This window comes from Hyla sarda, chromosome 1, assembly GCF_029499605.1.
Source record: "Hyla sarda isolate aHylSar1 chromosome 1, aHylSar1.hap1, whole genome shotgun sequence".
Classification (NCBI taxonomy): domain Eukaryota; kingdom Metazoa; phylum Chordata; class Amphibia; order Anura; family Hylidae; genus Hyla; species Hyla sarda.
The window spans coordinates 368,340,730-368,357,666 of NC_079189.1; the positions used below are offsets into that span (position 1 = coordinate 368,340,730).

General features: G+C 38.3%; 1 protein-coding gene across 2 annotated transcripts in view; it reads left to right on the forward strand.

Annotated features, from left to right (window-relative positions):
• The first annotated feature begins 1,383 nt into the window (after window positions 1-1,383).
• The window catches only part of LOC130307746 (annexin A1-like), a 41,596-nt gene continuing 26,042 nt past the window's right edge, over window positions 1,384-16,937 (forward strand). Inside the window, exons 1-4 of one of the 2 annotated variants that reach the window (XM_056552189.1) lie at window positions 1,384-1,436; window positions 4,264-4,343; window positions 11,146-11,245; window positions 13,615-13,709. In XM_056552189.1, coding sequence (XP_056408164.1) covers window positions 4,269-4,343; window positions 11,146-11,245; window positions 13,615-13,709 — 270 coding nt within the window. In that variant the 5' untranslated portion in view covers window positions 1,384-1,436; window positions 4,264-4,268. Of the gene's footprint in view, window positions 1,437-4,263; window positions 4,344-10,871; window positions 11,041-11,145; window positions 11,246-13,614; window positions 13,710-16,937 lie in introns of those variants that run through there. The other variant, XM_056552190.1, reaches the window with a different exon arrangement.

A 16,937-nucleotide genomic window follows, 5' to 3' on the forward strand; every position in this document is an offset into this window, starting at 1 on the left:
TATCATAGCCATTTCAGTGGCTTGGAACTATCATGGTCTCTCTGTGCCTGGAACCATTATATTAGCATACAGTAACTGACAATCACAGATTCATTGATTTTCTATGGCTTTCTATCTTCTTTCATGGTCAAGTAGAAAAAAAAAGCTATAAAAACATTGTGCTGTACATATATGTTTTACTTTTTAAGGTGCCAAACAGAATCTGATCCCAGATTCGAAAACCTTAATCCATCCCTGTATTGGACTTTTTTTTGTTGTAAATGTCCTTATTCAAAAATATCTGTCCTGGTGACATATGCCACAAAAATTGATAAAGGGATAAACAATAGGTGGAACCCAAATACGTGTAATTTTGCTTTGCTAAAATCCACATTTTACAGTTTTCTTCCCTGACTCATTCATAACACACTATTACATAAAGTACCTAATGCTACTTCATTTTGGGCCACACCTGGTTCCCAGTGAGTGGAAACTGATTCACCTCTCATTTCAACAATACCCTCTATTGTCTGTTTCTACTTCCTGTATTTCTATTGATACTAATATAGCAAACTAAATATTTTTATGACAAATGTAATTTAAATAATAACCTTTAAAAGGTTTACATGAGCAATATTCTAAAGTACTGTAACCTAAATAATGGGCCTTTATTAGCCTGCAATAGCTGATTTATTATTATCAATAAGGTCAACCAGGGAAATAAAAGAATATGGCATACCTATTTATATTTTTTGGATACATTTCCATTCATCCTAGGGAAGCCACTCCGACAGAGGTTACAAGGTACACTGTTCTCACGATAAGGTTCTTAGCCGAATCCTATTGATATGCCACCTTTTACAATTTACTGCTAGTAAGATATGTACATAGATAGATTCAAATTCATGGATTGGGCTTGAGATTTAGGTCATGTAAGGGTAAACATATTCTGGCATATCTGCATTTGAATTTAGATAATACTAAACAGGTAATGTAAACATTTGTTATTAAAGTAGTGGGTATATAATAAGGGTACATTCACACGTGCACATTTTACAGTATATTGTGCATTTTGCACGTTGCTGCAGATTTTCTGCTACTTAACTACCCACTGAAATCTGCAGCAACATGTGAATAAGGTAGAAAAGCTTATTTGAGAAGATCTGGTCTTTTGGATAGGTTAATGTATATATAATGAAGATGATATTTATTTATCTTTAACAAATATCTGCATACATAGGGGTGAGAAGCCTTTCAATTGATCTACCCTGCCAGTATTACAACACACAACAGGAATAGGCACTTTTCTGCTTGAACATGTTCTTTGTCACACATAATTACTGAAGACTTTAGGTGTGGCTCATAAAAGTTATAAAAACACAGATCTTCATATGATGCCAGAACATTTGTCCAGCTGACTCCTGAAGCAAAAGACAGACGTCCACTGTTCTAGAAAGGTATGTTGAATTTATCTCCATAATAATTGTTCGATTTTTTGGATGATATGTTAAACCATTGGCCTATGTTGGGTTAGGGCTTGGTTCACAAGCAAAATAAGTATAAAAAGTGACTGTATCTTTAATGTAATAATATACTCTATAAACATCAATATAAAAACCATAAATAAAAAGTGGCTACCAGTGCAGGTTCCCAGCCTAACACTGCCTGATGTGTACAGTCTCTAGTTGTGTAAAGTCTTTTGTGTGCAGCAAAAAAAAATAAAAAAGAAAAGAGAAAGAAAGAAAAGATTTACACATTGTAATGTGTGTTTTTTTTTTTTTTTTTTTCATATGGGGAATAGATTCTAATGCATGGCATACAGCAGAATACATTTTGGGATCTGTTTAAAATGCAGTTTTTATCCTTTTCAAAAGTATAAAACAAATGTCAAACATAAACAAAAAATAAAATAAAAAAAACACAGTGTGAACCTAGCTTTACAACTACACACAGATGCCTAAGCACGTGATTATTTTGGCACTAGCACTAGTCCAATAACTAAACAGGCATTCATATTAAATTTGTAGACATGAGAAAAGACTGTATAGGACTATATGTGCATGTATCCTGTTTTCTTCACATTGTCTGTAGGGTTTAGCCAAAAAATGCCAGCCACAAGAATTTTTCAGTATGGATGTGGTTTTTGTTTGTGTTCTCCAGAATTGGAAAAGGAATTCTCTCAGCGTAAAAAAGTTGAGGATTACTGGTTTATGTCCTAATTCTTTATGAAGGTGTGAATGTTTTCAGACAATCTACATGTCAATAGTGCACTTGAACTACAACATATGTTTTTATACAAAATGTATAAATAATGCACCAGGAAATTAAACTAAAAAAATAAGTAAAAAAAAAAAAAAAAAAGAAATCAGGCAGCCGTATGCAGTGTATTAGGGCTAAAGCGACTAATGTTGAGGTGGGATTTGATGTTAATTATCTAAGCCTACAGCACTTCAAAGAAAGCTTTTGTTATACAGAAGCAGAGGGATAGAGGAATATCTTTGGTTGACAATATCAGCCCATTAGTAGAGCAATAAAAGCTGCGGAAGATGCTTCTGCAATCTAATGCATGTTGTTACAGTATTTCAAAGCAATTTAAGAGAGATTATAAGATCCAACTAGGTGTATCTTGGTTTCAGTATTAGGGCAAACAATTGAATGCTTCTAAATGACTGACGTCTGCCTCTTTACTATGTCATACTCATAAAAACTCACTTAAAGGGGAACTCCCGTGGAAACCTTTTTTTTTTTTTTTTTAGATCAACTGGTGCCAGAAAGTTAAATAGATTTGCAAATTACTTCTATTAAAAAAAAATCTTAATCCTTCCAGTAGTTTTTAAAGGGTGTATACTACAAAGGAAATGTTTTTCTTTTTGGATTTCTCTTATGTCACGACTACAGTGCTCTCTTCTGACCTCTGCTGTCCATTTTAGGAACTGTCCAGAGTAGGAGAAAATTCCCATAGGAAACATATACTGCTCTGGACAGTTCCTAAAATGGACAGCAGAGGTCAGCAGAGAGCACTGTGGTCATGACATAAGAGAAATCCAAAAAGAAAAGCATTTCCTTTGTAGTATACAGCCCCTAAAAAGTACTGGGAGGATTAAGATTTTCAATAGAAGTAGTTTACAAATCTGTTTAACTTTCTGGCACCAGTTGATCTAAAAAAAAAAAAAGTTTTCCACGGGAGTACCCCTTTAAATGGTCACTCTCATTAAAACTAATTTTTGCTATTGCACTCCTTATAGTAAATAAAAAATCTTTCTAATGTACTTTGTTTAAAAAAAAATTAAGTTTTCTAAGTTTTAATTGTGTTCAGAAAAGCTGCCACAACTTGTCCAGAGCACATTTACGCCTTATCTCTTGCACAGACTTTGGACTCCTGCTGGCCTGGCAGAAGTCCAAAATTGGGAAATGCAGTCTGGAGTACTGAGGTGTGTAGCCTTAGCCAATCATACCTCATCTCACACACTGAACTGCTCTGGGCTGTGTGTAGCAGAGTGAGGGAGGAAACTCTCCCCTGTATGGCTTCATATGATGTCCCGGCTGCTGGAGAACGCCCCTTGCCAGTCTGTGAATTTGACTGAGACTGAGCAGAAAATACTGACTGAAAATACTGAAATTGAATTGACTGAGACTGAGCAATATCAAGGTAGAAAACTAAAAAATAATACAAATAAAGGAAGGGGTTGTTTATTATGATAGGGGCACTGAGGATTATAACATTTAACAAGATCATGACAGGTACTCTTTAAACAAGTCTGTACTTTTTGCTTGTTCATCTCTATTGGTGTCAGAGTATAGAACATTTCATTAAATAAAATATATACTATTGCCTGATATTTTATAAAAAAAATTATAATAATATGAATCGACCAATTGCTACCTTTAGAGAATTTTCTAAATTTGTGATAAATACACGTAGGTGACGGATGATGTTGGCAGAAATTGCACATATTAAAAACTTGCATTATCAAGATAGCAAATAGCAGGTCTTGCCTACTAATCTTTCATATTAAATTTGCCATTATTGATAAATGTTGGACTGTGACTTTTAATTGTAACTGTGTCTTCCTTTCTGCAAATAACTGGTTAAAGGCAATACAATTATCTCATATTAGTTTTAATGTGTTGATTGTTTTGCATTTTGCTCTTTGTTGGGGTATATTGTATTTAAAAGTATTCACCTTGTAATTTCTGTGAAATTTGTTTAATTATTCCTATTCAATTGTATCAATAGAAAACTTTACAGTTTTCTCAAATATTTAGTGATTATTTTCATTTTAGAAAAAATGGAAGAACAAAAGCATTCTATCGTTCAACAAATGCTACAATCAGCCCAGCAGAAAACACGTGAGAAATGTACTGTAAGTATAACTTTATACAAAGTGCGTTTTCACCATGTTTATATTAGTAATAACCCCTTTATTCCTTAGCCTGTTTTGACCTTAATGACCAAAGCACAATTTCAAAATCTGATATGTGTCCACTTATTTGGTAATAAATTTGATACACTTTAACTTATGAAAGCGATTCTGAGATTATTTTCTTCCTGACACATCTACAATATGTCTACTTTATGTTCCCATCATTTGATAAACATTCTTTAACTTTTTTAGAATTTTAGAAGGTTTAAAAGTTTAGCAGTAATTTTTCCGATTTCCAAGAAAATTTCTAAATTAGATTTTTCAGGGACCAGTTCAGTTCTGAAGTGAAATTGAGGGGCCTGTATGTTAGATACCCCCATAAATCACTCAATTGTAAAAACTGCACCCCTTAAAGTAGTCAGAATGACATTAAAGAAGTTTATTAACCCTTTAGGCGTTTCACAGAAATGAAAGCAAAGTGGAGGCTGAATTTTAAAATTAAATTTTTTTGCAGATTTTTCCTTTAAACCCCTTAATGACGCAGGACGTAACTGTATGTTCTGGTGAGGTGGTACTTAACACAACAGGATGTACATTTACATCCTATACATAACCGCGAGCATCAAAGCGATAGCAGCCAGGGACCCGCTGGTAATGGCGGACATCCGTGATCGCGCAGATGTCCGCCATTAACCCCTCAGATGCTGTGATCAACACAGATCACGGCATCTGCAGCATTGCGGACACTAAAATGGATGATTGGATCGCCCTCACCTGCCTCTGCTGCCTTCCACGGGTCTTCTGCTCTGGTCTGCGATCGAGCAGACTAGAGCAGAATATGATCAATAATACTGATCAGTGCTATGCCTATGCATAGCACTGAACAGTATTAGCAATCAAATTATTATGGGGACTATTAAATTGTAAAATTAAAAGTAAAAAAAAAGGGTGAAAAAAGAAAAACAAATTTGAAAAAAAACCTCCCCCCAATAAAAACTTAAATTGGCCCATTTTCCCTATTTCACCCCCAAAAAGTGTAAAAAAAAAATGTTAGATAGATATTTGGTATCGCCAAGTGCGTTAATATCCAAACTATTAAAATATAATGTTAATGATACCATACAGTGAACAGTGTGAACGTAAAAAAAAAAAGGTTTTTATTACATTTTATTCCCCCCAAAAAATTATAAAAATGTATTAAAAGTTTTATATAAGCAAATATGGTATCAACAAAAAGTACAGATCACGGCGCAAAAAATGAGCCCTCATACCGCCGCTTATACTGAAAAATGAAAAAGTTATAGGTCTTCAAAATAGGGGGATTTTAAACGCACTAATTTGGTTAAAAAGTTTGTGATTTTTTTTAAGCGCAACAGTAATATAAAAGTAAGTTATCATGGGTATCATTTTAATCATATTGACCCAAAGAATAAAGAACACATGTCTTGTTTTACTGTAAATTGTACAGCGTGAAAACAAAACCTTCCAAAATTTTCCAAAGTTTTCTTTTTAATTTCCCCACACAAATAGTATTCTTTTGGTTGCGCCATACATTTTATTATAAAGTGAGTGATCGCATTACAATGGACAACTGGTCGTGCAAAAAACAAGCCCTCATACTAGTCTGTGGATGAAAATATAAAAGAGTTATGATTTTTTCAAGGCGATGAGGAAAAAACGAAAACGGAAAAATAAAATTGTCCTTAACCCCTTAAGGACACATGACGTACTGGAACGTCATGTGTCCACTCCCGATCTATAACGCGGGGCCACGGCGTGCACTCCCGATCTATAACGCGGGGCCACGGCGTGGCCCCGCGTCATAGCGGTTCGGGCCCGGCCTCTAACAACGGCCGGGACCCGTGGCTAATAGCGCGCGGCATTGATCGCTGTGCCGCGCGCTATTAACCCTTTAGACGCGGCGTTCAAAGTTGAACGCCGCGTCTAAAGTGAAACCGAAAGCATGCCGGCTAGCTCAGTGGGCTGTTCGGGATAGCCGCGGTGAAATCGCGGCATCCCGAACAGCTGACAGGACAGCGGGAGGGCCCCTACCTGCCTCCTCGCTGTCCGATCGCCGAATGACTGCTCAGTGCCTGAGATCCAGGCATGAGCAGTCATGCGGCAGAATCATCGATCACTGGTTTCTTATGAGAAACCAGTGATCAATGTAAAAGATCAGTGTGTGCAGTGTTATAGGTCCCTATGGGACCTATAACACTGCAAAAAAAAAGTGCAAAAAAAAAGTGAATAAACATCATTTAACCCCTTCCCTATTAAAAGTTTGAATCACCCCCCTTTTCCCATAAAAGAAAAAACACAGTGTAAATAAAAATAAAAATAAACATAAATGATATCGCCGCGTGCGGAAATGTCCGAATTATAAAAATATATCGTTAATTAAACCGCACGGTCAATGGCGTGCGCGCAAAAAAATTCCAAAGTCCAAAATAGTGCATTTTTGGTCACTTTTTATATCATGAAAAAATGAATAAAAAGCGATCAATAAGTCCTATCAATGCAAAAATGATACCCTTAAAAACTTCAGATCACGGCGCAAAAAATGAGCCCTCATACCGCCCCATACACGGAAAAATAAAAAAGTTATAGGGGTCAGAAGATGACAATTTTAAACGTATAAATTTTTCTGCATGAAGTTATGATTTTTTCCAGAAGTGCGACAAATTCAAACCTGTATAAGTAGGGTATCATTTTAATCATATGGACCTACAGAATAAAGGTAAGGTGTCATTTTTACCGAAAAATGTACTACGTAGAAACGGAAGCCCCCAAAAGTTACAAAATGGCGTTTTTTTTTTCAATTTTGTCTCACAATGATTTTTTTTCCCGTTTCACCGTAGATTTTTGGGCACAATGACTGACGTCATTACAAAGTAGAATTGGTGGTGCAAAAAATAAGCCATCATATGGATTTTTAGGTGCAAAATTGAAAGAGTTATGATTTTTTAAAGGCAAGGAGCAAAAAACGAAAATGCAAAAACGGAAAAACCCCCGGTCCTTAAGGGGTTAAAGAGGTACTCCACCCCTGGACATCTTATCCCCTATCCAAATGATAGGGGATAAGTTGTCAGATCACGGGGTCCCGCTGCTGGGGACCCCCGGGATTCCGGCTACTGCACCCCACTTTCATTACTGCACAGAGCAAACTCGCTCTGTGCAGAATGACCGGCGATACAGGGGCCGGAGCATCGTGACATCATGGCTCCACCCCTCATGATGTCACTGCCCGCCCCCTTAATGCAAGTCTATTGGAGGGGGCGTGACAGCCACCACACCCACTCCCATAGACTTGTGTTAAGGGGTTGGGCCCTGTATTGCTCCGGCTCCTGTATTGCCCATCATTACGCACAGAGCGAGTTTGCTCTGTGCAAAAATCACAGCGGGGTGCGGCAACCGAGATCCCGGTGATCGGGGATAAGATGTCTTGGGGCGGAGTACCCCTTTAAGGCCCAAATGGGCTGAGTCCTTAAGGGGTTAATCAATTATTTTCTGTAACACAGCAGGTGTTGACAGAGAAATGCAACTCAAAAAAAATTAAATAAAAAAAATGCTGTTGTTTTTTTCTTATTTTTTTTTTAGGGCTTTCGTCATGCGGTATAGATGACATGTTAGCTTTACTCTGCAGGTTAATACGATTATTAATTTTGGTGATACCAAATTTATATACTTTTTTTTTTATATTTTAGTACATTTATAGCATATAAACTATTTTTGTAAAAAAAATTATTTGTATGTCACCGTATTCTGTGAGCCATAACTTTTTCTTTTTTTTTTTTTTTTTATCACTGACGCAATTGTGTGGGGACTTTGTTCTGGGTGTATTTTTGGGTGTTTAATATATATATATATATATATATATCTGAGCCCAACACTTTTAAGGGAATATGAGAATATGCACTTTATATATGCTTATAACACTTTACACATTTGTTTACTTGTTGATTACCATGACAACATGGTCACATGCTTTTATTAACCAATGAAAAACTTTATGGGTGGTAACTATGTTTAATTGTGAACATTTGCACCTGACGTTGTACCAATCAGATTGTTTTTGAGATCTATATATATGCACTTTATTCACTTTGTATTCATGCTTGACAAAGGCTACACTATAGCCGAAACGTTGCATTGCTGATGACCTAAATAAAGACCACAGCCTTTTTGAAATTGGGAGTCTGCATACTTTTTGCTGTGACCTATACCAATTGGATGTTCTATATCTGGACTGGTTATCCGGATGGTCACGGGCATAAGAGCAGGGACTAGTGCTGTCTTCCTCCTTGGACGTATATATATATATATATATATATATATATATATATATAATTTTATTTTATTTTTTTCAAATGTTTTAAATTTCACTATAATACACATAATTCAAGGGAGTATGCATCTGTACTCCATTAAAATATGCCTATGTCTGTCAGTTTTACACTGACAGACATAGGATAGCAGATCAGCCTCTTCCTTAGGTAAAGGCTGATCTGCTTCTGTTGCCATGACAACAGAGGCCATTGTCAGGCATATGGATGCCATGGCAACCATCGACGCCCTGCTTTCAATTTGCAGAGCGCCGATCGGGAACAGAGGGAGCTACCTCCCTCTGTAACCCTAATAGATGCTGTGTTCACAGGGCTAACTCAGGAACGGAGTGCAGCTCCAATCCTGAGTGCTGCAGGCGGCCTCCTCCGACGCTTCCCCCGTCTCCTGAAATCACTTCAATGAGTGAAGCGACAGAGGAGAGGGGAAAGAAGGAGACCCCCGCAAGATCCCTGCTATTGGTCCATCTATACTGATGGACCAACAGCAGCGATTTCCAGCCGGGGACTGCTGCGATTGGTCCCTGGCCGGCTTCAGGGAGGCTTGGCTGTGCAGCACAGCCAAGCTCAATAAACTGTCACAGTGCCCGCCGGCACGCTGTGACAGTTTAAAAATATCAGGTACATGTGCGTGATGATGCGAGAAGCCATCCCTAATCACCACGTACATGTACCTGATTTTGCGGGGTTAATGGCAACGACTCATATTATTTTATCAGTCTACTTTTCCAAATGAAAATAATAAATAATATTATTGTTGTGTACCTGCCATTAGCAAAAAACTTTTCATATAGATGTAGATAATACTTGTAATATTTGTAATATAGATTTGTTTAAAAAATTGTATATTTTTGGGTGGAAAAATTCTGTCCCTGCAGTTATTGCCTGTGTGTCTGTGGGTAGTCCAAATACAGGAAGTGAAGGCGGGACAAGCAGGGCTCTGTGCAGGCTCCTGGCTTGTCAATCATCCTGCTGTGTTAGCCAAGGATGTGTCACAGAGCCTAAGTGCACCGAGCCCTGCTTGTCTACCCACACTTCCTGTATTTTGTCTCTGCACAGAGACACAGCTGCAGGAACAAGACAGGATTTTTTCACCCAAAAGTATACACATTTTTAACCAATGTATATTACAAATATACAAATAATGTTATTATCTACATTTTATAAAAAGTTTTTCCAAGGGATAGGTACACTTTAAAGGGGTAGTCCAGTGGTGAAAAACTTATCCCCTATCCTAAGGATAGGGAATAAGTTTCAGATCGTGGGGGGACCGACCGCTGGGGCCCCCCACAATCTCTCTGTACGGGGCCCCGGCTCGCTGGGCAGACAGCGCATGTTGACCACCGCACGAAGCGGCGGCCAACATGTCCCCGCGGGCTGTCGGGGCTGTCGGGGCTCCGTACAGGAGTTTAAAGGCAGAACTTTCAGCTGGAAAATAGGGGGGTAAACAAGCCCTATGGATAGATAGAGCTAATCATTATGATTCTGAGCATACCATTTTTTGTTTCCATAGTCCTCTCTACTGGTAAGATATACCCCTCTTTGATATTATGCAAATAAGTCTTAAGTGCCCAGGGGGTGTTCCCCAGTATGGCAAAAGCCCAAGCAAGTCCAACCCAAGTCTTTTTTATTTTTGTTCCCTTGCCCGCTTGCATCCTTTTACCTTATCTAATTGACAACCATTGGTTAAAAAGGGCATGGGCAGGACTTACCTCGACTCTTGTCATGCTGAGGGAACACCCCTTCGGTACTTGAGCATCATTTACATAATATAAAAAAAGCTTATATTTAAGTGCTGGAACGGACTATGAACATATAAAAGGTATGCCTGGCGTTCTGATGACTAATCCTATTTAGCCATGTTCTTCATTACACCTCTGATTTCCTGCTGACAGCTCCACTTTAACTTTTTCATGTTACCATAATTCATAAAAGGAATAAGAAGAACTGCAATACCTAATTTAAAAAAGTTGTAACAGACGTGAAAAACAGCTATCCTAAATCTAATATTTATGATAGTAATATACTGGAAAACAATTTTATATAAAATGGAGATCATGGGGGAGATTTATCAAAACCTGTGCAGAGGAAAAGTTGTCCAGTTGCCCATAGCAACCAATCAGACCACTTCTTTCATTTTTAACAAGTCCTCTGCATAATAAAAGAAGCAATCTGATTGGTTGCTATGGGCAGCTGGGCAACTTTTCCTTTGCACAGGTTTTGATAAATCGCACCCCATGTTCCCAAATATGTTGTATATTGAGCCCAAATGAACTGGAACTTATTGTGGTTATTTTCACTTATATGTACTCTAGCTTATTTTTTTTAAAACATTTGTTGACATGTACATTATATTGGTAAGAAACATTCCTTTCCATGCATTTAATAATTATACATGTATTATATAATTTAATTTAGTAAAAATGATGTTTATGTGTACTGAATAATTTGTATATCCTTAGGAAGCCACTGAAGTGCAAGGAGGATCAGATTTGAAGCCCCATACTAAGTATAATCCTGCAGAAGACGTAGCTGCTTTGCAAAAGTCTCTTACTGGAAAGGGTATAGTACAACGTTGTTTAATAGCTTGTGTTATATTCACTTATATTTGTGTTCTGTGTTTGAGAATACAGTGTGCAGTATGCAGCTTCCTCAGGCAAGTGTACTGCACAACAAATACACCAGTCTCCAGTACACCATAAATACTTGTTGACTGTGGATTTTAGATGCTTTAGCCTACAGGTTTTCCAAAAGATCATAATGCTATATAGTGACACATGAATTCATTTAAACGTCTATACAAAATTGTATAGAAGTTTATTTTATTACTTATCAGCCAGGCCTTATCACTTGTATCATAGTACAGTGGTCCCTCAAGTTACAATATTAATTGGTTCCAGGACGACCATTGTATGTTGAAACCATTGTATGTTGAGACCATAACTGTACGGAAACCTGGTAATTGGTTCTGAAGCCACAAAAATGTTATCCAAAAAAAGGAAAACGTGAGGATTAAAGAAAAATAAGTAGATAACTAATACAGATATAGCAAGTCCTTACATATAAAAGTGAGAAAGATCTGCTGGGAGCTGTAAATCACTGTCTATGTAGAGGACGGGAGCTTCTTCAGGGTCCTGTACAGTACACACAGTCTCCTAAAAAAAGTAAAATGGAGCCGACCTTACCTGGTGTTTAAAGGAGCAGCTATCCGTGGCACAAGTAAAAAGTAGTACAGAACATGTAGTACCACTCTGTACTGTAGGGGGTGCTACCAGACAGCCAGTCAGGGCATACGCTTCAGTAATACAAGTGTTTTACTAGTAAAATGCCCATTCTGATTGCCCAGTTCTTCCAGCCATTTACATGTTTCACAGATCTGGACTATCTGTAGCATTATATGTTGAGTCTGGTTTCAAGTTACAATGGTCCAGAAATGACCATTGTATGCTGAAACTATTGTATGTTGAGGTCGTTGTAAGTTGAGGGATCACTGTATTATATTGGCTATTTATATGCAAAGTGACATTGTAATAGGGGATACATACAGTATGTTGAAGGGCACACAATAGCTCTTATGCTACAGCATTTTCATTTGCACATAAATTGAAGGAGGAAGGGAGGGGAGGTCCAGTTACACATTTCACTTTAGCGCCACTAGTGTCAAATAACTTCAGACGTTTACAGTATATGAAATGTAATTATTGGTTAGTATCAATGCATTGACTCTGTCAAGCTGTTAAATTGGATTAACTCTGAAATATAATCCCTTCTAAACACTAAACATATATTTAAACTATTTAAATGTTATACTAAAAAAAATTGAAAAACAATGAGCAAAAAGGTGCAGTGTTCAGTGGAATCTTTATAATTCCTTTGAATAAATGTTTAACATAGTTTAAAAAAATATCAAAATACAGTAGTTTATAAAAAAAAATAGCTAAAATTATGACCAAAGGTTTTTGAAATAAACATTTAAATATATTAAATGACCTTGTAGAAGAGTAAGAGCAACAGTGAAGCTCTTGTCCTCATATCCCTTCCTAATATCCTGACATAATATCTTGTCATAACGTCCTCACTTCATATCCCGTCCTCCTATCCTGACCTCTTATCTCATCCTCATATCATGTCCTTACATCCTGTCCTCCTATCCTGACCTCATATCCCATCCTTATATCATGTCCTCACATCCTGTCCCCATATCCCATCCTCTTATCCCGACCTCATATCCCATCCTCTTATTATGTCCTCATATCTCATCCTCATATCCTGACCTTATAGCCTAACCTTATACCTGACCTCATATTCCATCCTCATATCCTGATCTCATATCCTGATGTAATATCCTGACCTCATATCCCTACCTCATAACCCATCCTTACATCCCATTCTCATATCCCAAATCTCATAGGCTTAAAATTGAAAGGACGTAGCTTTGCAGGGGGTGGGTGAGTTGGGCATTGCTTGTGAAAGCGGTGTGGCTTGCAAGCCAGACAAGCACATTCACCAAGAGATGCAGAGCTTGTGGAGTAAGGTCGTGCTGGGCTATGATAAAGAGATTGGGGTTGAAGGTCCTGTGATGTCGGGGTATCAGGTGAAAATGGTGTTTTTGGCCTTGAGCAAAAAAATAAATAAATAAATTGCAGGATTGCCTGCTGGACCCCCACACTCATCAGGAGCTTGTGGAGTAAGATACCGGAAGTCTCATAGAATTTCATAGTATTTTAGACAATAACCCTGACCTTCACAAATAGGGGTGGGTAAGACTTAATTTAACTACGGTATTCTATATTTTAGTTGACATATAATTAACATGTGTACCAGGTTTTATCAAAATATCTCCGGCTGTTTGGAAGTGATCCTGAAACATACACACATATGCATGTATATTGATACATTGACATGTTTCTTTGAATAATCATGTTCCTCAGACATCGATAAAGTAAACATTATTAACATCATAAGTAGCAGAACCAATGAACAGCGGCAAGAAATGAAAGCAGCTTACAAAGAAAAAACAGGAGAGGTATGAACACAATAAGAGGCATTTTTTTGTATTGTTATCCATTTTGTTAAAATGACAGAATTTTATGAAAGTAGTTCAATGCTGTTAAAAATGTAATATAAACATAGCTTTAACACTGTGTTTTGCAGTGTCTGTAGGAGCTATACTTTGCAAAAACTTCACCCAAGTGACCTGTAAAGATGTGTTGCTTCCCACTGGGAAACAGCAGGTCATATAGGTAAAGTGTACCGTTAACTCAGCATCACCTGCACGGTTAATTTGTATATTCAAGTTAGTGCAGGTTATTCTGCTGTCAGTTTCCATTTAAGGTTTAAGGAAGTTAAAGGGGTTATCCAGGAATAGAAAAAGACAGTTTCTTTTCAAAAATGCTCCTTGTCTGTCTCCAGGTTGGGTGTGGTTCTGCAGTTCAGTTCCATTGAAGTGAATGGTGCCAAGTTGTAAAACCATACCCAGCCTGCAGACAGATGTGGAGCTGTTTTTTTAAAATAAATTAGCTGTGTTTTTCTATTCCTGGATAACCCCTTCAGGTAAGCAATGTAAATAAAGCCTTGGTTGTTTTCAGAAAACCCAGCCACTACCAACCACCATAACTAGGCTGGACAGGTTTGGGGAAGGGGCCGCTCTTTTTAGAGATAAGTACAGGTACAAGGGGTGGCCTCTACATCTATCAGAAACTTAAATACTATGGACACCTTTGAAAACCATTTTTTGTTCTTTCACTTTTAACTATTATTGAAGAAAAAGCCTACCTTCATAGGTATTTCTAAAAAAAAAAAAAAAAAAAAAACATTGTGTGTTCTTGGGGAAAATCTCTACTATGGTCAATCAGTCAAGTTAAGTCTTTCAGTCAGTGTGTGCTGCTACTAATCTTAAAGCAACATTCAACAGTGACTACAACTCCCAGCAAGGCGTTAGGCTCCCTGGGTTCCACTTTGCCCATCCCTCTGCAACCAAAGTCTGTATTGTTCAAGTTCTGCTACCTCCATCACAGTAAAGAGACAGTTATCCGTAACCTGACATCAGTGTATTTGTTATCTTGTGCCTGGCCCAGGAGAAGCTGTTGTATCCTTGGACCGTGTAGGTTAACAGTACCCTGACATCACAAAGTGATACATCTTACCACTCCAAGTCACGAACAGAATCAATGTACCCTGCACCTCAGTCAGTAGCACTAGGGGTGACCACAGTAAGAAACATAATTATCTGATTTGATGAACCAAAATTTTACTTTCTAACCTCAGTTTTAACAGTCGTGTCTCGAAGAGACCAGGCACTGCTCATCACCTGCCCAATACCTTCCTTTCTGTGGGGTGTTTTAGTAGCTGGGAGAAGTAGACTGCCAGAGAGAGAGATAATACGAATGAAAACTATTTATAGTGCCCTGGATTGGGATGAACAAGACAATTACCATAAGCACACAGCCCAGACAACACAAGAGTGGCTCAGGGACAACCCTAACTTCAACCAAACCGACCATCTCTGGAGAGACCTGAATGTGGCTAGGTTTCCACTTGTTTTTTTTTTTTTACAAAAACGCCAATAAAAACGCCAATTCTGCCGCATGGTGTTTTTTTTGTGAAAAAACGCTGCGGCCAGATGTTAGCTGCAAGTCAATAGTAAACTGCAAAATGCCAAATCCACTTGGCGTTTTTTAGTTTGGCGTTTTTTAATCCTTTTGGCGTTTTTGGGCTCCTTGGCAGTTTTTTAAAAACGACCTCTTGTCGAGACTTTTTTCCGGGAAAATCTTGGCGTTTTTCTCCCATAGAAGTCTATGGGAGTGAAAAAACGCCAAGAAAAACGCCATGTGGGTTTTAAATTTGGCTGTTTTTTCAGGCGGTTTTTATTCTCTATTGGACTTTAGCGATCCAAAAAAGTGTTGGAGATACCATTTTTATTAAAATTTAGTAGGGTACCATTAAAAAATAATAATAAAAAAGATACAGTAGTGATGGAAAAAATTGCATTTAACGAAATGTATCTTTTTTATAACAAAATTTTTATAAATTTTTAAACAGGGATCAATTTATGTGGGCGGGTAGGGCACTAAAAATGTAACCGACAGTAATAAAAATGTAGTGTGTGTATGTTTCACTTTTTTTTACATTTTTTTAGGTAGTACTACTACTCCCAGCATGGAACATACTGTTCCATGATAGGAGAAGTAGTTACCTGTACTAATTGAAAGATCGCTGGGGTCCGTTGCGATCCTCCTGTATAATGTATAGATGCGGCGATCGCTCTTCTATGGTCCCCTGCACTCACGTCTATATACACATATTCATATTTCCCGCAGAGAGCTGTGATTGGCCAGATGGTTCCAGCCAATCACAACTCTGTGGGAAATAGGAATATGTGTATATATACGGCAGTGCAGGGGACCATAGAAGAGCAGCCGCCGCATCTATACATTATACAGGAGGATTGCAACGGGTGTCAGGAGGAGTGACACTCGCTGCGATCTGTCTATTAATGCAGGTACTACAGTTCCCAGCATGGAGCAGAGTGTACTCCATGTTGGGAGTATTAGTACCTGCAGTAAGGGACAGATCCCAGGGATGTCACTTCTCCTGGCACCCGCTGCGATCAAAGTGACTGTCGGGATCAGCTGTTCTCAGGGCTACAGAGCCGGGAGAACAGCTGACGCTGAGCCATAGGTATACATAGTATATCTACTGCCCAGCAAGAACTTACAGTGAGCCTGCAATGTGTATACAGTATACACATTGCTGGCTCACTTAACCCCTTGCTAAGCTGTGCGCTATACACCAGCCCAGCAAGGAAAGAGTTAACTTACACTGCTGGACAGTGTAGGTTAACCCTTTGGGCGGTATACACTATGTACAGCTATCTATAGATAGCTGTATACAGTGTATATAGAAGATGGAGAAGTCCCCTTACCTCCGTCCAGTCCAGTGTAGCTCCGCCCCCTAGTGATGACATCATTAGGGGGGCAGAGCTACAGACAAATCCAGGCTGGCAAGGGCATAAGGCTCTGTTAACATTGTCCGTATTGGATAATGTGAACAGACGCTTCTGCCAGTGTCTACCCAGACAGGGAGACTCCAGCTGTTGCTAAACTACAACTCCCAGCATGCCCAGACAGCCAAAGGCTGTCTGGGCATGCTGGGAGTTGTAGTTTTGCACTTATTTGAGGCTCACTGTTTAGGTAGACATTGCATTATGGGCGCTCTCACCTGCAGAGAGCGCAAAAAATGTCCTAACCTATTT